The 25,462-nt window shown below is 46.5% G+C and overlaps 2 protein-coding genes and 1 long non-coding RNA gene across 3 annotated transcripts in view; all 3 read left to right on the top strand.

Annotated features, from left to right (window-relative positions):
* Positions 1 to 25,462, top strand: part of LOC140325436 (ATP-binding cassette sub-family C member 3-like) — a 44,942-nt gene that overhangs the window by 3,132 nt on the left and 16,348 nt on the right. The window lies entirely within an intron of this gene.
* On the top strand, positions 2,336 to 7,671 carry LOC140325449 (uncharacterized). The gene is made up of 3 exons (XR_011919681.1): positions 2,336 to 2,745; positions 2,849 to 2,916; positions 7,526 to 7,671. It is a non-coding gene; the product is annotated as an uncharacterized lncRNA (long non-coding RNA).
* The window catches only part of LOC140327626 (ATP-binding cassette sub-family C member 3-like), an 8,625-nt gene continuing 6,616 nt past the window's right edge, over positions 23,454 to 25,462 (top strand). The window contains exons 1-3 of the mRNA XM_072407010.1: positions 23,454 to 23,473; positions 24,352 to 24,514; positions 24,610 to 24,747. Of these exons, the coding sequence (XP_072263111.1) occupies positions 23,454 to 23,473; positions 24,352 to 24,514; positions 24,610 to 24,747 (321 nt within the window). The remainder of the gene's footprint in view (positions 23,474 to 24,351; positions 24,515 to 24,609; positions 24,748 to 25,462) is intronic.

Below are 25,462 nucleotides of genomic sequence, written 5' to 3'. Positions count from 1 at the left end.
CACTTACCGCCTGGTACCAATCCCACTTACTGCCTGGTACCAATCCCACTTACCGCCTGGTACCAATCCCGGGTGCCTAGCAGTTGCCAAGTAGTCACTCTGGAACAGTAGATAGCCCAATGCTGCTAATGTGAACTAAGCCTCACTTGTTACACCACATTGAGCACAATATTACACTGCTACAAGGGATTACATTCCTAAAACTTGGAACACCAGGAAGTTGGGTCTCAATACACAGCACTGGACAGTTGGGGCATAATACACAGGATGGAAAACTTGGACATAGTACCAGGGCAGGCATTAGAAAGGTAGAACAAAGTATAGGGGAGAACACTGACAATAATTGGGGTTACTGGATACCTAGGGCTCTCTCCCCATCTATTATTATTACACACTATTTATATTACACAGCGCTGTACAAAGTCCATAGTCGTGTCACTAGCTGTCCTTTAAAAGAGCTCACAATCTAATTTCCCCACCTTTATTCATAGGCCAACTAACCAGCTGCATGTTTTTGGAATGTGGGAGGAAACCGGAATACCCGGAGGAAACCCACACAAACACAGGGAGAACCTGCAAACTCCATGCAGATTCTGGCCCTGAATTATTAAAGTTCTCCAGGGCTGGAGAGAATACACTTTCATCAGTGAAGCTGGGTGATACAAAAAACCTGGAATGGATTTCCTAAATGTCATTAGCTATTTGTTAGCAAATGTTTTCAATTCGGGACCGGATCCATTCCAGGTTTGCTGGATCACCCAGCTTCACTGGTGAAAGTGTATTCCCTCCAGCCTTGGAGAACTTTAATAATTCAGGGCCAGTATCTGCATGGAGTTTGCAGGTTCTGTCTGTGTTTGTGTGGGTTTCCTCCGGGTATTCCGGTTGGAGAACTTTAATAAATCAGGCCCAATGTCCTGACCAAGATACGAAACTGGGACCCAGCGCTGCAAAGGCCGGAGTGCTAACCACTGAGCCACCGTGCTTCTGTCTGTCAATATAATGCAAAAGCATTGCAACAACAATAAACAAGAACAATTGCGGTTGTTGGCTTTAGGATCTGTAAGACATAAAACGAGAAAATAGATAATACAAACATAAACAATATTATATGTGATCTTCTTTGAAGTCTGAAGCTCCAACATCTAGCACAGGGATTATTCTCTACAAGCCGGAGGAAAACAGTTCCTGTGATTGGCTAAGAAAAGTTATCACAACACTTTCACAGCACAATCCCAAACTCTTTCACCTCGATCAGCCTTTGTGATAAGTCCCATAGGCCATGAGCTTGCTGATCCCTCAAAAAGACAGATCCCCTTCCTGGAGGTTAGGTTTCTTGCCAACACCCTTGTAGAAGGTTGACGTATCCTCGTCTCCATTGACATATAAAGATCATGGTGACTGAAAGACCTGGTGGTGTAGGAATCAGTGCTGTTTTCTGGGTAAGTAGGGAGGCCGGCGCCAAGCTGGATCTGAAGATACGGCAAGCAAAGGTCTGGAATTAATTATGGCGGTCACTTCAGTGAAGAAAGATGTCAGTTGTGTACAAGGAACATAGAGTCCAGAATCTGTCTTGCCAGGCCAATCACCCAGAATATGGCTCACTGAATTTCCATTCATATCCTTTGTTGGCTAAAAGCCATTCAGCTTTTATTAATCTGTAAGTTGGTTGCACAGTCTGATCTGAGAAATAGGGTTCAGTTTGTAGAGAGGATTGTTTTGGGAGATCTGTCCTTTACCTGTAAGACACAAAGACCTCTTCCTGAACACACCATATGATAAGTATCTTTGCAAGTACACTGGGGGCTTTCATGGATATATGCCATCTATGACAACTTACTGAAGCTCTGAGTAATGTGGGCCAAAAGTGCCATGGTGTCTAAGCTTTGTCCGAGAAGAGAAGCGCCCCAATCGTTTGGACCCAAAGCTAGAACCCCAACGTACTTTGGAAGTCAGTGAGGTAACTTCTTTGTGAATCTCAGGGTCACTAGCTGGCTCTATGGGTTTAAACATTGAGTTATTGTAGAATGTTAGTGAAGATTGATAGGAACTCTGATCCTGAATATCGGTGGGTATCTGAAAGTTTAGCAGCTGGTACTGACTTGGTTAGATCTGTAGGATTTCACAGAATGAACATAGTGCCATAGTGCTGGACTTTACTATGCTTTCCCCTTTGTTGGCTACTTACATATAGAACCTTCTGGTGGTGTCACATATGTTACCAAATACAACTTTGGTGCCTGTATAGAATTTAATGGCATCAATATTCATTTTCTAATTTAAGGAGATGATTGCTAGATGATTGCTTGCTTGTGCTTATCCTTGTCAGATCATTTTGGAAAGTTCGTAATTTTAATAAATAAGGGAGTTCAATAGCCTCAAAGCTGCCATAGGCTTGTTCTAGTCTTTCCCAAATGACTGGTGGGGGTGGCCACAATGTATTTTACCCATCCATATGAAGCCCTACACCACATGCAGCCGCAGCCAAATCTATCTCACGGCATTTATAGACCGCACGTTACTAGCGCTGACTTTTTTACTCCAAACTGTCCTGAGATCAACCTATTTTCCACTCCTCTTCCTCAAAATTGGTAAGGTAAGAATATATTTTGATTTCAGCCAATATATAATAAACAAACCAGAATATCAAATTTATTTTTTCATTCATTTATTTCCCATAGCAAACCAGCAGGAGAATTCTAGCAGATGCTACAGTGGCAAATTATTCCACACGGGAGACTCATGTAGGTAAGATGTCAACCTCCGACAATTCGCTTTCATAATCTAAATTCCCCCAAGTAATGAATATACAAGTTTTAATGCGTTACAATTGCATTATATTTGGGTTTAGAAACGAACCATCTAAGTGCAACGTTCAAGGAACACACTCCTGTCGCGATTCCATTGAAACAACTAAAAGTAAGTAGGCTTAATTGCTTTTTGGCTTAGGTTTATCTTATATTATTATATAAAGTTATTTGCAACAATCTTGATTTTTACCAAAGGATTGATGAGAGGTTTAACTCCAGCTCTAACCATTCCCAAATTTCCTAGCTATACACGGTTCCATCAGAACTAATCTTGTCTCTACACTCTCTATTAAGCCATATACCCAATTAATATTTTACATTCTGTTTCACACCTCTTAGCTTTTCTATCTACCATAACCCTTCCCAATATACATTACTGTATTTCCCTATATAATATTCAATATACTGTAATGAAGTTGTATTTATTGCTCTGTGTAATGTATATTGTACCAAGAGGTTGTGTTATATGTATATATCTCTTTAGGACTATTATTTACCCTGTCTCATGTTCCCCTGAGGAAGCCAATAAGGCGAAACGCATCAGAATACAAGAGATTTAAGGACCTCACTTGTAATGTTTTAAGTAACTGATCCTATTTACAAACTAAATAAGATGATGGGACTATATAAATAGCGGTGTGTGAATAGATGAATACCCCGTTGATTTCTCTTCTTCTTGAAGATATATTACAATGTTTAGGGGTTGGCTATCTAACACTGATTAATTTGTAGGAAAGGAAACATAACCATACTTATTTAGTTATATTATTATCCCAAACGAGTTTCAGTCCTAGTGCTGGAAAATTTGAGCCTCTGCCTGTACTGAAGATTGCTGTCCCAGCCGCTTAGCAGATCTCCTATAGGCTCAATAGTTCCTGATCATGGCTTTAAAGCTTCTGATATTCTCTGGCCGGTCATCAAACTTTAGGAGTCCAGTGCTAAGGAGCGCACAACGAACCAACAAATTTGGCAAAGTCAGCCATATCAGTCTTTGTGCCAACAGGTTGTTCTAGTACTTTGCTGATGGAAGAGTTTGCTTGGACAATGGAAGGAAAGTGTTGTAGTGGATGGGTTCTGAGCCTGGGATTCTTGTAAGATGTGTTGGCAGAAAAAGTTGCCTTTAATGTCTTTCCCTTCTTCCATATGGATACCGGACAAGAAGGAAGAATATTTGTCAGCAAGTTTTTTGTAGTTGTAATAAGTTCCTTTAAGTCTTGTAAGCAAATCACTAAATTGCGTGGCAGTAGCAGCAGTGGAACATAAAGGGATAAAGAGGTAGTTGTGGTGGCACAGACCCATAAAGGGTGAGGCTCAGCAGCAGGAAGACATCCAAAATGGGTGAGGAGTAGAAGAAACCCAGCCGCCATCGCTCAGGGAGGAGAAGCAGCAGTCTGATGGTTGCAGCATGGGGAGGCAGCAGGTGAGGAATGGCCAAGCTTGGAAAAACAAATCCAGAAGGTGATTATTAATAATAAAATGTATTTATATAGCACCAACATATTACGCAGCGCTTTACATTTATTAGGGGCTGCAAATGACAGACAGATACAGACAGTGACACAGGACGATGGGAGGACCCTGCCCTGAAGAGCTTACAATCTAGAAGGAGGGGGGGTTGTTTCCCTGAAAATAAGACAGTGTTTGCTGGAACCCCATCCTCCCACGCTCACACAGCTTATTAATTATCTGCAATTTTATTGTTATTGACAAAGCTGAAGCCACTCAACGCCTAGATACGCATCCACAGAAATGTTTTAGCACATGGATGTCTTATTTACAGCACACGCTATCCCAGGATCAGTTATATTGATTTATATTATAATATATGATATTGAAACTTACGGCCTGGTATGACCGTCGGGCACTAGGGGCCCCTAATTAAACTGGTGAATATATTCAGTGGTCTTATATCAATATTCAGCTATACTAAATGTATATCCAGGTACAAGAAGGATTATGCCAAACGTTGGGTTTATATTGTTTACCGGGCAGGGTAGGGTTACATTTTGTTATATTATTATTATTATTAATAAACAGGATTTATATAGCGCCAACATATTACGCAGCGCTGTACATTAAATAGGGAGTTCTGGGACTTTATTCTCTCAAAGTTTTGAAGATTTGTTAAACACAGTTAAAAGAAAATTTGTGATCTGATAAGAATGAAAAAAAATGGAAAAAAGCAAAAGCATAGATAAAAGAAATTTGGATTGGTTCACGGGACTTGATTTGTTTTTGGCCACTATTAATCTTCTCCTGTATACTTTGTATTACTGCTAAGTGTATTTGAATATGTATATATTGTTTTTCCCCCGTGTATATTTATTGTTGATTTGTATATGTTTTATCTTGCCTTTAATAAAAACCCAGTGTCTTATATTGTTTTTTCCCCTAAAAAAATGCACTAGGGCTTATTTTCAGTGGATGTCTTATTTTTCATGAATAACAATCAACATTTATTCTTGAACATAAAATCCACATTTATTCAAAAATAGTCACGGCATCACATTCTGGAACATTACCATAACTCTCCAAACCCTGAATTCCATCTTGAATTTAAAACCATTGGCCCCAATTTCTCATGTCTAGCAATGAGCACCTCTTGTCCACGTATTTAAACATTGTAGCTTATTTTCGGGGTAGGGCTTATATTTTGAGTATTCTTAAAAATATGGAAAAATCATGCTAGGGCTTATTTTTGGGGAAACAGGGGAGGGGGAATATATATGGGGAATTATAAGCATTGGGTTTTATGAGCAGAAAGTAGGAGCAAGCCAAATAGGTCGAGGAGACCATTCCAGAGAGTCGGGGCAGCTCTAGAAAAGTCTTGTATCCGTGCGTGTGATGAGGTTATGAGTGAGGAAGTCATTAGTAGGTCATTGGAGGAGCAGAGAGAGCGGCTGGGGGGGATTTAGCTGTGGAGGGATTTGTGTATCAGGTAGGTAGGTGGGGGAGGAGCTGTGGAGGGATTTGTGTATCAGGTAGGTAGGGGGGGGAGGAGCTGTGGAGGGATTTGTGTATCAGGTAGGTAGGTGGGGGAGGAGCTGTGGAGGGATTTGTGTATCACCTGCACTGCACCGTTCATGGGAAATTTGGCTTCAGGTGATGGAAGCCTCCAGCAATGTGTAACATGGTAGTTTTTTTTATGGGCGGAGTTCCACCTGTTCTGGCGATGACCTATTGATGAAATTTTAGGGGGTGTTAGCCACAAGTGTCCCCCACTTGCACCTATGATTTTGTTCACCTGCACCGCACCGTTCCTGGGAAATTGGGGTTGAAAGTATGGAAGGGGACAGTGTACTGTATTATGAGCATTTTCTAGTTTTGTGACAGGTCGGTATAAATTTGGGGGTCGCACCTCCTTGCTTTGTAAGTGGCCCCCGGGGGTCCCTAATTTGTTTGTTTAATTTCGGGCTTCCTAGACTAACTAACTACACTAACTTTTTAAACAGCAACCCTGATGTTCAGTTTTCACTACTTTTTATAATTATGACCCCGATAGTTTGTAATTTATTAAAGATGTGAAATTTGGGGTACTGCTAGCTCTGAGGGTCCCCTGTGTACCCCGATAATGTCAGGTCGGTAGGACATACTGTTCAGGAGTTCTGGGGGTTTGTACTCGGAGAGATGTAAGCATGCAGTACATGACATGCTGCATTCATACGCAAGTGAAAGTGAAACTGTCCTGAGGATGGGGTCATTGTACACACACACTGGTATCTGCCCCCTGGCGGGTATTTTTCACAGATTTTTTGTTAGGACAGCGGAGTTCCTGCTAATATACAGGAATCAGAGTTCATACAATCAATGACCGATGTACTGCAGATGTCTGTCTACAATCCAGGTGATATAATCTAACAATGAAGGGTTAGGGTGCCATGGGGTGCAGCTCATTATTAATAAAATATGTACCCCACAACACAGGGTTACATTGTAGGGAAGAGACCCCTCCCCCCTCAATAATGGGGGTCTGGTTTTTGGTAATAGGGGAGGAGGCTACGTGGCTTTTGGCCCTTCAAGGTTCCAATGAACCTTTTCTGGGTAGGAGAGGGGCCCGCACACACGCGCTGTCCTCATTTCCAATTTAAGAATCCTAATAAAGGGTGCAGTATTATATTTGTGGTGACCCCAACCCCCCCCCCCCCCCCCGGCAGTGTTTTTGGGTTTCCTTATTGCATGCAAACCAAGGAAAAATTTAGAAAGTGATGCAAGGAGCGACCCAAGACAAAGCAGCCAGGGAATCTCTGTGAATTGGGCCCATTGTAGACCCAGGTGGACATAGAGAGGAGCAATGTGTGCGGCCACATGAAGGGCCTGGACCCTCCTCCATCAAGGGGCCCCAAACTATCTGTGTCATTACGTCCATCACTGAGTAAGTTAATTACCTCTTTGCATGCTACCAGGGGAGATTTGTTGAGGTGGATGAGCCCCCTCACACAACACAGCCACTGCCCAATGTTTGCTGCTATGAACAGCGGAGTACAGAGGGGTCAACCCGGAGATTTGCACCCATTTGCACTCCTCTGGGTTAAAGCTTCATTCAGTTGCCATTTTTTCCCAATTTTAATGATAGATCAGCCTCATTATCATATACAAATTAGGAAGAGGCTTTGGCCAGGGTAACATTGACACAAGTGAAGATTGGTGCTAATATGGGTGGCGCTACTTTCTGTTTATTGGACGCCAGTTGACTCTGCATTTTGTATATTGAACACCAGGTGGCGCTGTAGCACCACGGTAGAAGTTGCGGCAGTTGATAACAGATTAAGGGGTGCTGAGACATCAGAAGATCAGTGAGGGGCCCCCAGCCTGACTCCGCAGTGACTGCATGCAAGAGGAGCTTTGCTATTCGGAGGTAAGTGATTACAGGTAAGTCGTATTGTATTGGTGTTCTGCTGTGTGGGGGGAGAAGGGAGCACAATGGGGGGGCTATTCCAAGGTGTGGGGGGTGGCTAGGACTGGGTCACATGACTTGTCAGCCCTAATAAAGCTGCAAATGTCTGCCCATTGGATGATTTCCTTTATGGTGGCACCCTTACTATGTGATTGGTTGGGCCCCTGCCCTGTATCGGTCCCCAGAGTCATCTAAATTCCAAGTGAAACATATTTCAGTTTTGGGTAAAATGGGGGAGGGGTTATGCATCTGTGTCCCCACATTGCTCTAACTTCCTGTCCCAGTGACACATCTCCTCTGGACAGAAAGTAAGATGCTCCCACCAATACCAGGATGCTGTGGTTGGAGTTGAGTTTTGAGTCTGTAGATTAATATTTCTGAGTGAATCTCATGTCACTCGGTGCGTATCTACCCCCGATGGGGGGAACCTACTGTATAAGTGGCATTTTTCTGCCCCCGGAAAGTTGTTCTCTTCTCCCAGATTTTATTATGTAATATCATTTTAGGAGGACTGGTCACCTTTGGCTCTGAATATTCAGCCATAGAGGGAGCCAATCAGAACAAGCTCAGCTCTGGTCATGTGACCACCGCCTGGCCCCAGAATCCCCAGGAGAGCGAGCTGGCCCCTCCTACTGTCCTCAGACAGCCTATAGCAGATCTGAGCGATAATGCATTTAAAGGAGGCGGGGACATATTTTTTAAAAAAAGCATCATTTGCATGGGAAGCCCCACCCATGAGGGAGCCCCATATCTGCCCCAAAGCAAATGCAGCAATTATTGCCCGATTCCTAGTGTGTCCCCCTCAGACTCAGTGTGTTGGGATCCATCATTGGACAGTTTCACCTCCAGGTGGCGCCTTCCTGAGTACGCAGAAGATTGGCGCACCCGAGAGTTCAGGATCTGCCCCCTGCTGGAGGAAGGGGAGTATTACAGGATGAATCCATACTGCTGTGCACAGCTCCCATCCCAGCATTCCCTCTGTTCATGCTGCGTTGTGTGGCCCTGGAGGATCACAAAGCCATCCTTGCGGTGCCAGAGGGTCCATTTATATTTCTCCCCCGGGCCCGGGGTGATTGTTAGGCTTCCTTACATCTGGCAGTGATTTCCTGGAAGGGTCACACAAATCACAGGTTGGGGTTTTGGGGTCACCTTAGGATGATGGCTGATTGGGGGCTTTTCCTGCTGTTGTTTCCTAAGAAAGTACCATAAAGGCCGGCGCCAGGACTGGGGTATGTGCTCAGTCATTAGACTGCAATCTGTATGGGGGCCCCTGCTCACTTTATTAGGGGCCCCCCATCTCTGTATAAGGTTGTAGTTTTTTTTCTTGGTGACAGATATTCCTAAATTCCTGTCCTGGTGACACCCAGGCTATGGAGAGGTTGCAGCAGCGGCTGATCTGTGTCTTGGTGATCACAGGATTTACATGTTGGGGTCACCTCTGAGCTGTGCAGGAAGTGGACGGTGACCCCGGATGATGCCTGAACAGTGATGGCGCCGTCCTTCTGGAGAGAAGTAGATAGCGGTGTTGTTAGCAGGAGTCATGTGACATGGAATGTATCAGGTGACTGGTCCTCTTTATTTCCCATCCTGCTGACTCTGCTTTCCGTACATTCCCCGTATCTGGCGGATTCCAGGTGTCACCGCCCCCCCACATCTGTGATTTATTGCCCCATCTTATCGGGAGATTCACCAGCACAGCAGATTCCTCGGAGCTCTGAAATATTTTGATTATTTTATCAGTGATCCCGCGCTGTGATTGGCTCATCCATGTCGTCACCCTGTACACCCTAGTGGTGCTCATCCTTCTTCTATATCGCCCTCATTGCAGTGGTGTTGTCACGCTCTGTGTGTCACATGACAACACAACCTCTGTGATGCCCAGGACAGCCATGACGTGGTCACCCATCACAGAAAGTTGTGTGATCGGTGACCCCGGGTTGGGGGTGTCGGCTGTGATGGAATACGATGACTGCTGCTAAGAGAACCTGTCATCAGAGCTGTGCTTCATGATAGAGGCAGCATGTGGGGTCATGTGTCAGGGTCACACCTCCAGGTCACATGACATCTGCTTTATTCTCTACAAGGACGGAACCATCTTTCTTCAGGCATCACCTGGGTCACCATCTGTTTCTGGGACTGAGGTGACCCCATCATGTAAATCCACAGGGTCCACAGTCCTCATCTTGTGACTGGGGAAAAGGAGACTGAGGCAATGCCTCCTCCTGCCTGCAGCAGACTGATGACATCAGCACAACCAAGGCAGAGTACTGAGGGGTGGAGTTTCCCTGATCAGTGATGCGGGCTGTGCCTTCTCATTGGTTGTACTATCCATACCAGTCACATGATCTGTATCGGGGGTGGGCCGCGGTGAGCTACCAGATTGTTCACCCTTGGCCAGGCTACCCCATAGTGGGCAGTCCATGCTTGGAAGCCATGATGGGTGCCTTACTTATGCACTGGTTGTCTGCACATCACCCAGTAATGGGTGGGGCCAGATCTTGGGCCTGTGGGCTGTTATGGGGTAACTCCGCACTGAAGGTGAGATTCTTCTGATTGGTGTTCAGAGAGAACTGCAAAGTGGAGAGCCGACCAACAGCCAATAAGAATTTGGAGGCCCCTCCCTGCCGCACCAGTCGGGCACCATCATTCCAGGGCAGTTACACCCTCGCTCGGTCCCCAGCCACCCTCCACTCTGACCTTCATTGGGTTTTGGGGTGTCATTCATACGGGGTGGACATGGGGATGTGCAGAGCGTATACCTCAACCACAAGGGTCTCGTATCCGCCCCCTAACCCGTAGTGGGAGGAGCTGCAGCACATGGGTTTCACCCCTAACAACCACTGACCAATGGGAATACTGATCACTGTTTACTAAGGTGATACCACCACAGCGTATGCAAATTACTGGTCGCTATGGAAACAAACTGAGCTGATGGTTTGCCAGGAGTATTTCCTCCTATCTAGAGGTCATTTACCTCCTATGCTAGACAGAGACCAACTATTTTTTAATGCCTAGAACAGAGAACATTTACGTATTTCTGACGCAGCTTTGTTAACCCGACGCGTTTCGCCCAATCTAGGCTTCCTCAGGGGTGATGCTGCGTATGTTGATGTTCCAAGCTCTGTTTCTTGAAGGCATCTACATGTTAAATGAATATCTATGATATAAGATATTTAAGTAATTATTTTATTTGTTATTTTAAATGATGCCTAAATTACTTTTATTAGAATGTGTTATCAAAATGATTAATGTCACATATAATCCTGAGGTTATATCTTCCTGGTAATCCATCATCTGCACAAATCTCCTCCTGACCCCCCTCCCCCATTCATTGCCACTTTCCAGGAATCTGAGCTCTGCACAGAAGTAATGGGATTACAGAGAGGACATTTCCTGACTATGGTATAGAAATATAAATGGCGCCATTGTTGTGCCGCTGCTGCTGATTGGCTGGGCCCCTCCCCCTCTCACTTATTTTATTTATAGTTTGCTGATTGTGGCCGGCTCCATGGTAAATGCCCACTAAATGCCCATTGAGCTTGTTGTAGTTACCCCATGTCTGGCCTCATCTACGGGGAGCATAAGGGGTAAATTTAGGGCTGGAATCATGACACAGAACATAGGAGGTGCCAGGGAAGCAAATGCCTCGTGGTATCTGAAGCTGCCACCCCATTGGTTGACCTCAGGTGCCCAGTGTTCACCTACCTGCACAGAGGGAAGCTAATCTAAGAAATGCTGACTGCACTTCCGGTGGCTGCAATTATTTTATCTCAGCACTGCACACAGAGGTGTCCATAGTTTACACCTGGCTGACATCTGTCTGCTGATTGGCTGATTTCCATCCTGGCCTCCTCTTGGTCCTGCTGGCTGCTTTCTCAGTGGTGGCCTCACCTACCTATAATACAGCCGGTATGTACCCCGGTCACAGCTCCGCCCCCTGCAGGATGATCTTGTTTTTAACACACAGAATGTGGTGATCATAGCGGTGCCGTGTGAATGGTGCAGTGCCAGGACTTTCACACATGGGGACACCACAGCCGCCGACTACAAACACAAGTTTATGACTTTGCATGAAATGCGGCCCTGAATATTGCAGCTTTCAGTCCTGAGATGGGCGGCTGCATTAGTTTACTTTTTTCTGAGTTTTTCCTTTGCTGATCCTGCCAGTAACAGACTTCCTGGCCTAGAGTGACAACTCATTCACTATAATGTATCAATAAAGAAGGTTGTCACCCTGGGACAAGACAGCAAAACCCCTCCCCCTCATTTACTTAACATAAGGAGGTGTTCTGTAGTCCTCGATGGGGATAATAACAACGCCCCAAAAAATCTGAATTTCAGGATTGTTGGGGATTTGGGCGCAGAATGAGAAGCTGAAATTATTTCTGATGGCCCCGCCTGTGGGGGGACATCATGAGACACAGCGCCCCCCTCAGGTGGTTATATAAGCCAAGTTTATTGGCAGCCCCCAGACTGAAATAAGACCAATCGATGAACAGTTTTGTTTTGGGGGGAATGGAGGTCCCAGGGGTAAAATATGTATGATGGGGGGGGGTCAGTGAGCAGGGGATGGAAGATCTAAAGAGATGGGAAATTTGAGGGGGGAGGGACCCAGGGGTCTCGCTCTATTCCTAACAGTGTCAGAAAGTGCAATACGAGACTACCAGAGGACAGGGTGAAATGTTGGTGGATCATTTCTCTGTAGTCTCAGTTGTTACTGCTGTCTGGATGTGGCCAATAAATCGGAAACCCCCTTTAAGGAAAGGCGAGCTGTCCGTGTTCCATTTGTCTGCTCACATTTGTGGTCAGGACTCCGCCATCGATCGCAGGGCCTCCGTCTGTATCGGGCTGCAGATTTCCGGACCGACAGCTAAGAATAGATTTCCCCGAATGAATGCTAAATTCATGGCTGAAATGTGAAAGATTCACTGGTGAATCCTCCAGAAAATTGGAACGTTATTAGAAATGGATGGCAATGTTACACACAGGCAGTAAGTCATTACAGATCCGGGAGGCTGCAGACAACAATACCATGCTGACCCCGGGGTCCCTCATCAATAACTGGGGTCACTAATATTGGGAATGTAGTCACCGAGCTCCATCTCCACACAACAACAGAGGAAGGAACTGATCCGTCATCACCGTCCTCTCACTTCCCAAATCTTCCCGGGAATTTTCACCACGTCAGCCGCCAATACCCATCAGACCAATCCAAGGGGCCCCCACCGCCTCCCCGGCCCCCACCTACAGCAAAACTGAGGCGGAAACCCCCTTTAATGACGGAAATGGCCCCAACAATATGAAATTGAAACGTCTGATGGCTGGGATTGTGAAACTTTACTCACATCTCACTGCTACTGATCTCTTGCAGCCTCTTTGCTGCCACTTCACCCCCAGTGATGTCTGCCCAGTACTTCTCAGGAGATGGTGACAACGCAGTGATGGCAGAGCCGCTGCATTCACAGCCCATATTACAGGGTGACAACACTGGAGAATAATTAGGATATGAGGGCGAAGGGTTGTCACCCTGTAACAGGAAGTGCTGAACAAGGAGCTTCTAGGCAGGATCGCCAGGGATTCATATATTAAAAGCTGCAGATTTAACAATGGCATTAAATATCCAAAGAACTTGTTACAGATTCTCTGATTGGATATCGACTATAAGATTGCAATGATTGGCTGGTGACGTGTGACTACACGTGTTTGGTGATGGGGTCAGGGATAGAGGGGTATATGGGGTCTCAAATATTGGGGGTTCTCCATCATTGGGCCCTCCATTATTGGGGTCCCTATCATTGGATTCCCCATCATATAGGGTGCCAGGAACTAAAGGCTCCATAATAGTGATCCCCATCATTGGAGCTTCCTGTGATTGGGGGGTCTCCATCATAGGGGTCCCTATCATTCATCCCAGGAGCTGTCTGTCATTGTTCTCCCCATCTTTGGGGTCCCCGTGTGCATACATTGTATGTGGCGTTGTACAATCTCCGGTGACCTTGGCTGTGCTGGTCATTTCCTGGCGCTGTGAGGTGAGCTGAGGGCGCGTCTTCCTACGGGGAGAAAAAGTGGATGAAAAGTCACTGGCACAGGGTATGGATCGTGTGAATCCTGCGGTGTACATGTGTGTGATGTCATCCTATCAGACTCCGCCCACATTTACTTTGTCTTACATCATATTGTATTGTTCTATACTGTGTTGTCTGCATCATATTAGATTACATTATGTTGTGTTACCTTGTATTATATTGTATCATACTTTATTATGTTGTGCTGTGTTGTATGATATCGTTACATTGTATTGCTTTATATTATGTTGTGTTACGTTGTATTATATTATATTGTTTTATATTGTTACATTGTATTACATTGTGTTGTATTGTTTTATATTGTGTTATATTATATTACATTGTGTTGTATTATATTGTGTTGTGTTACGTTGTATTATATTGTGTTACGTTGTATTATACAATTTTTTGTTTTATATTGTGTTACATTGTATTACATTGTGTTGTATTATATTGTGTTGTGTTACGTTGTATTATATTATATTGTTTTATATTTTGTTACATTATATTACATTGTGTTGTGTTACGTTGTATTATTTTGTGTTACATTGTATTACATTATGTTGTATCGTAGTAGCTTGTTACGTTGTATTGTAAGATATTGTTACTTTGTATTACATTTCTTTCAGAGCGTTTTTTCCTTCCGGATTTTTTCCTTTTTTTTGGCTTCCCATTTTTGTTTAAATTTGACTATCCGCCCCCTCTCCCCGCATGCAGGGCGCCATAAATATTTATCTTTTCTCTTTTTTTTTAGTTTACGTCTCACCAAATATTTTTGCCTCCCGGGCCGCACAGTACACACCACACTCGGTGAATGTTGGCGCCGTTTCTGAGCCCAGCTGTATAAACATCGGTGAGTTGAGGTCACCGGACCGGCCATCTGCTCTGTGCACCGCCCGCTCCTATAAAACGTCCAAATGTTTTATCCAAAATCCCCCCAATTTTTGGAGGGTCAGGGCTGGCTGTGATCTCGGTGTGTTGGAGGCGTTCACCAGGGGGAGGCACAAATCTCCCATTTGGGGCAGTCGGAGGAAGGCTGCAGAGAGCAGGAAATGCTCGGCCAGGGTTCCGTCCTCCAATAACACCAAAAATTGCAGAAGTAGGAAGAGCCCCCCCTCCCCCTCCCTCCGCCCCCCCTCCCCCAGGAGGGTTTCACCGTCATCACACATAAGCAAAAAGAAGAGAAGTCCGCCCACTGCCGGCATCACCTGGATCCATTGACTGATGGTGGCCGCCTCTCCCGTCGGTTAGCAGCGGAGTTGCCTCCATGGTGGTAGGACGGACGCTGTGTCACCGCAACAAACCCCTGAAGTCACCCCGACATGGACGCGTTTTGTGGAAACGGCAGCAGGCTGGGCTCCAAATTCTGGGTAAGAAGTTTTGGGTTGGAGGTCTGATGATGGTTGGAGAGATGACATGTGTGTGCGGTGACACGTGATTGGACGATGGGGAGGCAGAAGGGGGGGTTCACATTCCCTCGTCTGGCTGAGACATTGCTGCTTGTTTACAGGTGGTTGTGTGAATCTTCCTTTCATTCATTCACATTGACGGTGACAACCTCTCCCATCGCCGCCTTCATCCTAGTGGTGTCCCTGACACAGAATCATTGTGTGTATCTGCAGTGAAAAGTCACGAGGTGACAGATAAACATCACCCGGGGGGCAAATAATGAGGGGACACCAAACCAGTGAATGATAAAAACCTGAGCCAAATCCTAAGGACAGGCTGTGTGTGTTGTCTGTGTGTCGTGTCATTTGTATGTTGTTCTGCTATAGTGCTGTGTGTTGTTATTATGTGTTTCTGTGGCTCATCTGTGCTGTTGTTGCGTGTTGTATTCTGTGTGTTGCGTGTTGTATTCAGTGTGTTGTACTATGTGTGTTGTGCGTCTTATTGTGTGTGTTGCATGTTGTATTCTGTGTGTTGCATGTTGTATTCTGTGTGTTGCATGTTGTTGCGTGTTGTATTCTGTGTGTTGTGTTGTATTCTGTGTGTTGCGTGTTGTATTCTGCGTGTTGTGTGTTGTATTCTGTGTGTTGTGTGTTGTATTCTGTGTGTTGCATGTTGTATTCTGTGTGTTGCGTGTTGTATTCTGCGTGTTGCGTGTTGTATTCTGTGTGTTGCGTGTTGTATTCTGTGTGTTGCGTGTTGCATTCTGTGTGTTGCGTGTTGTATACTGTGTGTTGCGTGTTCTCTGTTTGTATCACTTTTCCTTCCTGCTGACTCTGCGCTGTATTCCGCTCCGTCTCCCCCCTCCCCCCCGTACATATTTGGTTCCCAGGGGCCCCTTCATACTTCATACACATGGTGTGGCATGCACATGTGTGTTCCCGTGTCCATTCTTTCTCCACTCATCCAACTTTCCTCCTAACCTCCACACACACAGCGGGGTCTTCACATGAAAGGGTCACGTATGATTCATTGGTCATTGGATGCCCGGTGAACATGCGTGAATATCAATGTGAATCTGACTTCAAGTTGTGAATCCGACCTGGAGTGTTTGGGAGATTTCTTCCCTTCCTGTCTGGTGCGGAAACAGAAAGTGAGGGGAAATTTCCCCACTGGAGCCTTGAAGGAGTCCAACATTCCCCATGCTATCCCAAGCAAGGGGGAGAAATATTCTGTGTAGTTGCCCCGATGCCCCTTTCTCAAAAGTCAGTGTTGCCCACTGGGCATATGGCAGCCATCAGTGCCCCTCACCCTTTAATGTGAGCAGAGTGCCCCTATACACCGCCCTTTGGGGTTCTCCCTATCCATAGATCTGTTTGGGTGCTGTAAAGCTCTGCTGGGGTTGGGAGGCTCAACAGCTGGCAGGATCTCCTAGGACAGCGCCAGCCGGACGGGTGAAATGCAGCATGGAGGGGCTGAGCGATGTGCCGCAGTGTTATGCCGGATTCACATTTCTAGAAAGATTTGTTCTGTGTGTGGCTGTCCCATCATTCACCCTCCGTGAATATTCTGCAGGCGCAGTGTCTGTTTCCCCTTTTCTCATGGTGGGGAAATTTCTGCTGGCGGTGCTGCCGTCATACCGGCCCTCGTCCTGCCGATTTCTCACAATTCACCCAGCGTGATGAATGGGTGTTTGGGGGAATGTCAGTGGTGCAGTCCAGGCAGGGGGCAGATAGGTCGTGCAGGCAGGGGGCAGATAGGAGGTGCAGGCAGGGGGCAGATAGGAAGTACAGGCAGGGGGCAGATAGGAGGTGGGGGAAGATAGGAGGTGCAGGCAGGGGGCAGATAGGAGGTGCAGGCAGGGTGCAGATGGGAGGTGCAGGCAGGGGGCAGATGGGAAGGGAGCACAAAGAGGACCTGTCACAATACAATAAGGAATGATCACTAGGATGGGATTGGGGGTGGTGCAGCTTGTGGTGCAGCAGAGACCCGGGAAATCTCTTGCAGCCTCATAGAGTGTTGTTTTTTGGCATTGTGAGATTTGAATCCTCACGTGTGTGGATGCCAGTTATCGGTGTTTAGAATGCGGCTGCATGTAATTGGGCTGCATTGTCTGATGCTTTGTATGTGGTCAGCAGAGGACTCCCTAATAGTCAGATCTCTGGGTCCCTGGGATCCTCCCCTTCAGGTTTCACCTTTTCTCCTTGTTATGCAGAACAATCAGCATTGTCACCGATATGCAAATAATGACTTTGTGAAAAGTCATTGGCTAAACCGCCTCCCCTTTATATAGCCCCTCCCCTGTGTCCCAGCATTGATTGGCTGCCTGGCATTAAATTCCCTATGCTGGATGAAAAGCAGAGTCGCAGCATATTGGGGTCCCAGGGGACAGAACAACATTTCTGCTCACGGATTAGTCCCTGGGGAGTCGTTAAGGTAAACAGGTGACATATGGCGGACATTTCTGGAAATCCCCCCCGCGGGGATAATGACAGGCGAGCAATGGGATCGGATAAATGTCAGTTCTAAAGTTATTTGTATTCTTCATTAACAATCCCTGGTGATCCTGCCATGAGGGTCCTGGTTCATGCAGACAGGAAATGGCCGTAGGAGATCAGCAGGCACTGAGATGAGTGGTGACACCGGCTCCGGATTATTGTTTGGTGTCCCCATCTCCTACCGGTCCGGTGTCCCCTCTGTCCGCCATGACGGTTCCAGATTTAGGATTTTCCCCCTCTGTTTTATTTTCTTTGGCTTCCAGTAAACAAATTTCTGTACAAAGCATTTATTCACCTTCCCGCAGCATCATTACCGAACCACGGAAAGTTGGGGGGGGGGGGCAGCTGCTGTCCTTCATTCTGGGCTTGGACCTCACCTCCAAGGGACGGGACACCCTCCTAATCTATGTGCACAGACATAGTGCTGAGCTCATACAGGAACTGGGAGGGCAGCCATTATTTAAACCTTAAACATCCGCTGAATGTTTGGCCCCTGCAATTTGTGTGACAGCCAATCATCATCCAGAATTTATGGCTCCCCATAATCACCACATTAGGCTCAGCCGCACCCCTGGTGATTCTGGGTAAAGAGTGAACAGTTCCCAGCAGCAGAAGGAGGGGGGCGCTGCACACAGGAAGGTCACCACCAGGGAGGTTCTCTTATCAGAGGCCTGAACACCAAGCACAGAGATAACATTGTGTGCGGCCCCTGTGCAGGGAGAGGTACTGCACACAGGGGCCCGGGGTATTCTCATCATATAGTGCAGTCAGTGGGGTAAAATGGGGCAATTTGGGGTGCAAAGTGTGAAATCCTCCGACAGAGAACAGCCTGTGGTCCCCATTGTACATCCTGCAATTCATTTATTATTATAATTATTATTAAACAGATTTATATAGCGCCAACATATTACACAGCGCTGTACATTAATTAGGGGCTGCAGACAGATACAGACACAGGAGGAGGAGGGGACCCCGCCCTGAAGAGCTTACAATCTAAAAAAAATGATTGCTCCTCAACAGCCCATCACACTGCAGCAATATCGGACAACTTACCGCCCGGAATTCCCTGTGTAGTGGGGGATAAGGGTAAATTTTATTAATGAGGTGAGAAAAGCTGATTGATTCAGAAAGGATTCAGAGATCATCAGAGGAGGGGGGGGTTGATGGAAAGCTAAATTATACCCCCCCCCCCCATGGGCAGTAATATGGAGTTATCCCTCTATAACATCCTCTACTGCTCTGGGATAGGTCAGGTGCTGATGATGGGGATTTGCCCCCTATTGGTGAAGTCAGGTACTGATGGTGGTGATGGTGGGGATTTGCCCCCTATTGGTGAGGTCAGGTACTGATGGTGGGGATTTGCCCCCTATTGGTGAGGTCAGGTACTGATGGTGGGGATTTTCCCCCTATTGGTAAGGTCAGGTACTGATGGTGGATGAGAAGATCTGGCTCACCATTACAATTCATCCCAATGGTGTTCAGTAGGGTGAGGTCAGGGCTCTGTGCAGGACCCCCGGGTTAACTCACACCATACTGGGGACCCCATGTCTTTATGGAGGGGGCTGTGTACCCCGGGGCACAGTCATGGGGGTGCAGAAAAGGGTCTTCACCAAACTGTGACCACAAGGCTGGAAGAGCACAATTGTCTCTATTGTCTTTGTATGATAGAGAATTGCCAGGACCCCTCACTGGGGACACCTGAACCCCATCATCGGGAGAGAGGGGGGGGTCACTTGAGCCCATGTGATATTTTTCTACAGATTTCTTTATAGTGTTTGTTACCCCCGGGGGCAGTGGGCTGGGCCTCCATTATTATATAAACAGAGCTGCCATCCACTCTACATGAAATGCCATGTGAGGTTTTATAACCGGAAGTAACCAATCGGGATCCAGTACGGTGTGTTCAGGTCAGGAAGAGGTGGAGAATAATTACATTGTAAAAATAATACTTATAATTATATCATAATGCCAGAAATAATAATAGAACAGAGTGTATCCGATAAAAGGCGTTAAATGTCATGGGGCCCGTCATGTGATCTGTGGGGTATGCTGCTGTGATGTAATCTGCGGGCAGCTCTAGTCTCCTCCCACCACCAGCATCATGTGATCTGTGGTTTTGTCTGCTGTGTCATGTGGCCTACTGATGCCGGTTCTGGTCCTGTAGTCCTCAAAGTGGGAAAAGGCCAAAGTGCGCCCTCTGTAGGAGATGAGATGCAGCAGCATAAGGCCCTGGACCTTTTATGCCCATTTTGTTCCCCTCCCCTGACCTCTTCTGCCCCTCCTTGGTGCACCTCTGGCTGGATTTAATAATTTACAATTTCAGAGAAGCCCAGGAAGTCTTACCCTCCCACCCGCTACCCCGCTATTGGGTGGAGATCACCATGAGATGAATTCTCCATAATTACTGATGTTTGTACAGCTGCTGACATCCCCACCCCCACCTGCTAGCCCACATTTTATGGCAGGATTTGCCCACATTGCTCCTTTCAGTTTTCACCAAATGAAGAGATGAGGGTAATATCCCAATGGGGACATCGGCTACAATAATGAGGAAAGTTCCCCTCACTTCCTGTTGTGTCCCTAGAATGGGAAATCAAGAGAAATCTCTCTGATAGGACACCTAGAGGAGAATCACCTGACCGCTGCCCGATCCAACTAAAAGAATATTTTGGGTTCTGATATCCAAGCTTCCATTGGAATGTAAATGTCACAGAGAACGGTGGGAATCTGAAAATGCAAAGATTTGGGGAAGTGAGAATCGTCCTCAGCAAATCTGAATCAAAGGTCATCCCTGGGGGGGATTTATGTGGGGGAAAAGGAGATCAATCGGGGCTTGATAATGATAAAATCGGGGACCTCCCCTTAGGCTCAGACACGTTTTTGTTGTACCCCAATCTCCTCTGCTATTCCTCTTCCATGTGGCTGTAGTCCTTGTTCTGTGGTCTGTTCAGGTGCCCCTAGTTGCCCATTCATCTTTGGGGGGGTCATTATACCCCCAGCCCCACCCTTACAATGACTATTGCAGCGGAGAATTCTAGGACTTGGATCCCCCAAAGCCCCCCCCCATGATGTCATGTGACCTATAGAGTGAGATCACATGACAGGATGGGATACAATGTAACTTATTATCATCACATGACACCATGGTATTGGACACAAGGTCATGTGATCTGCTATATGATGATGTCATCAATTCTACTCAATGATCTTTGTACAGTGACAGAAGAGAATTGATTAAATGCGATATTGCATCTTATATAATATTGTTATTAGGACATGAGGGAGGGAAGGGCACATCTGAGAGCACTGCGTAATATGTTGGCGCCATAGAAATCCTGTTTATTAATAATAATAATAATCTAACCTCAGACAGTATCATATTTCAGCTAGTTAACACATTAAACAGACTTCCAGCAGAGCTGGGGGTCAGTCAGCACTCACATGTGTGTTCTGGGGTGGTTTCCATGTTGGCGTGATGGGGTTTTGGTTATTCTGTGTGGCCCCCAGCACCCCTCCCCCACCTTTCCTGCATCGGTTGAGCAATATGCACATAACTCCCCATGGAGGAGGTGGCTGTGATCACACCAGGTGTGCACACTCCAAATGTTCTATCCTGCCAAGTTGTGCCAGGCAGGGGAAGGGGGATTTGTGTTCTGCAGTTCTGTCATTCTGGCTTCTCAGATCTGCCACAATTTGGGTCCAGACCCCATAATACCCCCCAGATCTGAGCAAGAGCCTAGAAAAAGAGGACCTGTCAGTGGTCTGGAAATGCTGCACAGCTCCGCGCTGTATTGAGCACCAAATGACCCTGCCTGACCCCTATCACCAGGATTTCACTTTATACAGCATGGAGGGGCGGTCCTAGGCAGGCTGGTTTTACATAGACCACGCCCATATGTGATGCTGAGTCATCATAATTGAAAGAACGAACATGCAATGAATGAAAGGGGTGTGGCCAATGACAGCCAGGCTTGGGAGGGAGGAGCTAGAAGGGGTTGGACAGCCTCCAGCCAGGAAATGGAGCAGGCTCTGATTTGCTGCAGCTTCTATTGTACATGCAGGGCAGAAATAAGGATTCTCTGGGACAGAGGAGGCTGCACTGACCTCTGTAACCCATAGCAACCAAACCTCTCATTGTCACTCGTTGGTTCCCGGCTTTGAAGCCTCTTCAGATTATTTTGCACTCAAACTTATTTTTTTCAGGTTCTGACAGACTTCAGATACACAGCCCAATTGGGTGCTGTGTGCGGGGTTTACATGACCAGCCCTTCCGTCAGGTGGGGGCGCTCTTTCCATGTAGTGCAGTAAGCGTGGGGTCATTGCCGGGGATGCTGTATTCCATGTCTGTACACGGAGGGGAAACGGAGATCAATCGGGGCTTAATAATGATAAAATCGGGGACCTCCCCTTAGGCTCAGACACGTTTTTGTTGTACCCCAATCTCCTCTGCTATTCCTCTTCCATGTGGCTGTAGTCCTTGTTCTGTGGTCTGTTCAGGTGCCCCTAGTTGCCCATTCATCTTTGGGGGGGTCATTATACCCCCAGCCCCACCCTTACAATGACTATTGCAGCGGAGAATTCTAGGACTTGGATCCCCCAAAGCCCCCCCCCATGATGTCATGTGACCTATAGAGTGAGATCACATGACAGGATGGGATACAATGTAACTTATTATCATCACATGACACCATGGTATTGGACACAAGGTCATGTGATCTGCTATATGATGATGTCATCAATTCTACTCAATGATCTTTGTACAGTGACAGAAGAGAATTGATTAAATGCGATATTGCATCTTATATAATATTGTTATTAGGACATGAGGGAGGGAAGGGCACATCTGAGAGCACTGCGTAATATGTTGGCGCCATAGAAATCCTGTTTATTAATAATAATAATAATCTAACCTCAGACAGTATCATATTTCAGCTAGTTAACACATTAAACAGACTTCCAGCAGAGCTGGGGGTCAGTCAGCACTCACATGTGTGTTCTGGGGTGGTTTCCATGTTGGCGTGATGGGGTTTTGGTTATTCTGTGTGGCCCCCAGCACCCCTCCCCCACCTTTCCTGCATCGGTTGAGCAATATGCACATAACTCCCCATGGAGGAGGTGGCTGTGATCACACCAGGTGTGCACACTCCAAATGTTCTATCCTGCCAAGTTGTGCCAGGCAGGGGAAGGGGGATTTGTGTTCTGCAGTTCTGTCATTCTGGCTTCTCAGATCTGCCACAATTTGGGTCCAGACCCCATAATACCCCCCAGATCTGAGCAAGAGCCTAGAAAAAGAGGACCTGTCAGTGGTCTGGAAATGCTGCACAGCTCCACGCTGTATTGAGCACCAAATGACCCTGCCTGACCCCTATCACCAGTATTTCACTTTATACAGCATGGAGGGGCGGTCCTAGGCAGGCTGGTTTTACATAGACCACGCCCATATGTGATGCTGAGTCATCATAATTGAAAGAACGAACATGCAATGAATGAAAGGGGTGTGGCCAATGACAGCCAGGCTTGGGAGGGAGGAGCTAGAAGGGGTTGGACAGCCTCCAGCCAGGAAATGGAGCAGGCTCTGATTTGCTGCAGCTTCTATTGTACATGCAGGGCAGAAATAAGGATTCTCTGGGACAGAGGAGGCTGCACTGACCTCTGTAACCCATAGCAACCAAACCTCTCATTGTCACTCGTTGGTTCCCGGCTTTGAAGCCTCTTCAGATTATTTTGCACTCAAACTTATTTTTTTCAGGTTCTGACAGACTTCAGATACACAGCCCAATTGGGTGCTGTGTGCGGGGTTTACATGACCAGCCCTTCCGTCAGGTGGGGGCGCTCTTTCCATGTAGTGCAGTAAGCGTGGGGTCATTGCCGGGGATGCTGTATTCCATGTCTGTACACGGAGGTCTGTGATTGGCTGTAGATTACAAAGCGAAGTCTATTGTTGGGTGAAGAGATAAAAATTGTGACTGATAATGTGGAGGCCGCTGAGTTTCCTGACATGACCTCACATTTGTCGCCCCCTGCTGGCCACTCAGTTCAGGGATATTCTACTCAGGGTGGCCCCACAGGAATACAAACTATTGGGGACACCTCATTCTTGTGGTCACCAATGTGTCTTCTATCATCCCAGGGCCCTCTTCCTGATTGGTGTCACTGGGTGAATGTGTATCAGAACATTCATCCTTAATAAATATTAAACGTCACCACAGCACCGGTGACACAGAATATCCGGGAGGTGACACAAATTCCATTCACAATTCTATTGTCACACTGGGCCTGATTTATTAAAGTGAGCCGCCAGCAGCCATTGTAATAACAGATTATTGTACTCATATTAGCTGAAGGAGCCATCGCACAGCAGCCGCATTGTTTTTGTGCCAACGTTCGATTGGCCGCCTTTTCTCCACTTCTCCTTCTGGGTTTGGGGCGGAGCTGCAATTTGCATTATTTGGGTAAAATAATCTGATTGTTCACCGATGATATCTCGGGCTTCTGTTAAATTTCCATTTCCTCAAAACGGCTGCAAGAAATTTGCAAATAAAATATTTTATCTGGAAGTTGGCTGCATCGGCCAACAGCGGAGCCGAAATACGGAACCAGCAATCCACCGACACCGCAACACTGGGCCCTAAGGAGGCGCTACAGGACCCCAGAACAGAGATTTCAATGTCTATATACAGAAATATGTTTCCTGAATAAAGATGGTGCGTTGTGACATTTGTGGTTTTTGTGTTGCAGTTGGTTGGAGTGTTCCTCTGGGGCGTCTGCTGGGCCGATCTCTTCTATTCCTTCCATAAACTTGTTCAGGGTGAGGCTCCGCCCCCTGTGTTCTTTGTCACTCCCCTAATAGTTGGGATCACCATGGTGTGTATGGGGGTTATATGGATATAGATTTTTTTATTATTGATTATTATTGATCTCTCACATTTGTGAATATTTTTATTTTTTGCCCCCCCCAGATTGTGGCCACAATCCTCATCCATTATGAGAGGCTGAGGGGCGTCCAATCATCCGGCGTTCTCATCATCTTCTGGTTCCTGGCCACGCTCTGCGCCATTGTCCCCTTCCGGTCCAAGGTCATGTCCACTGTAAAGCAGGTAATGGGGTCTCCGGTTATTGGATGGAGATTGGATAGTGACACAAGTACAATAATTGTGCATCAAACAGGCAGTAAAATCCGAATCAGCTCCCCCATGGGGATTAACACTAGACAAAAAGTTACCTAACCAGTTACCTGACCAAATGATCAACATCTCCAACCCGACGCGTTTTGCCGGCTAGCTTCATCAGGGGATGCGCAGAGACCGTTTAAGCAATGGAAATCCGTGCTAGTCTCACATAATAAAGCTGCACATTATTAGGACGGAATTTCCCCTCTATTCACCTATAAACAGAAGCTTGGTTCAGAGATGGTTTAATGAATTGCCGAATATCACGATTCGTGTGGCAACCACTAGCTAGCATTGCTTAAACCGTCTCTGCCTGACGAAGCCCACCCGCCAAACGTGTCGGGGTTGACATGTTGATCATTTACACCTTTTACCATCTGGTTTTTCACATGGGCATTGATGTAAAATGGTCGGGGCTCCGGATGATGAACTAAAATGATCAGTTATATCAATATAGCGCCATCACCCTCCGTGGTGCTGGGCGGAGTTTGTGGTAGGCGGGATTTATGATGGGTGGGTTTTGTGGTAGGCAGGATTTGAGGTAGGCAGGGTATATGATAGCCAGGATTTGTGGTGGGTGGGGTTTGTGATGGGCAGAGTTTATGATTGGCAGGATTTGTGGTGGGTGGGGTTTGTGATGGGC

The sequence above is a fragment of the Pyxicephalus adspersus genome, chromosome 3 (genome assembly GCF_032062135.1).
Source record: "Pyxicephalus adspersus chromosome 3, UCB_Pads_2.0, whole genome shotgun sequence".
NCBI classification, from domain to species: domain Eukaryota; kingdom Metazoa; phylum Chordata; class Amphibia; order Anura; family Pyxicephalidae; genus Pyxicephalus; species Pyxicephalus adspersus.
This window is presented reverse-complemented; position numbering and strand designations above follow the sequence as displayed.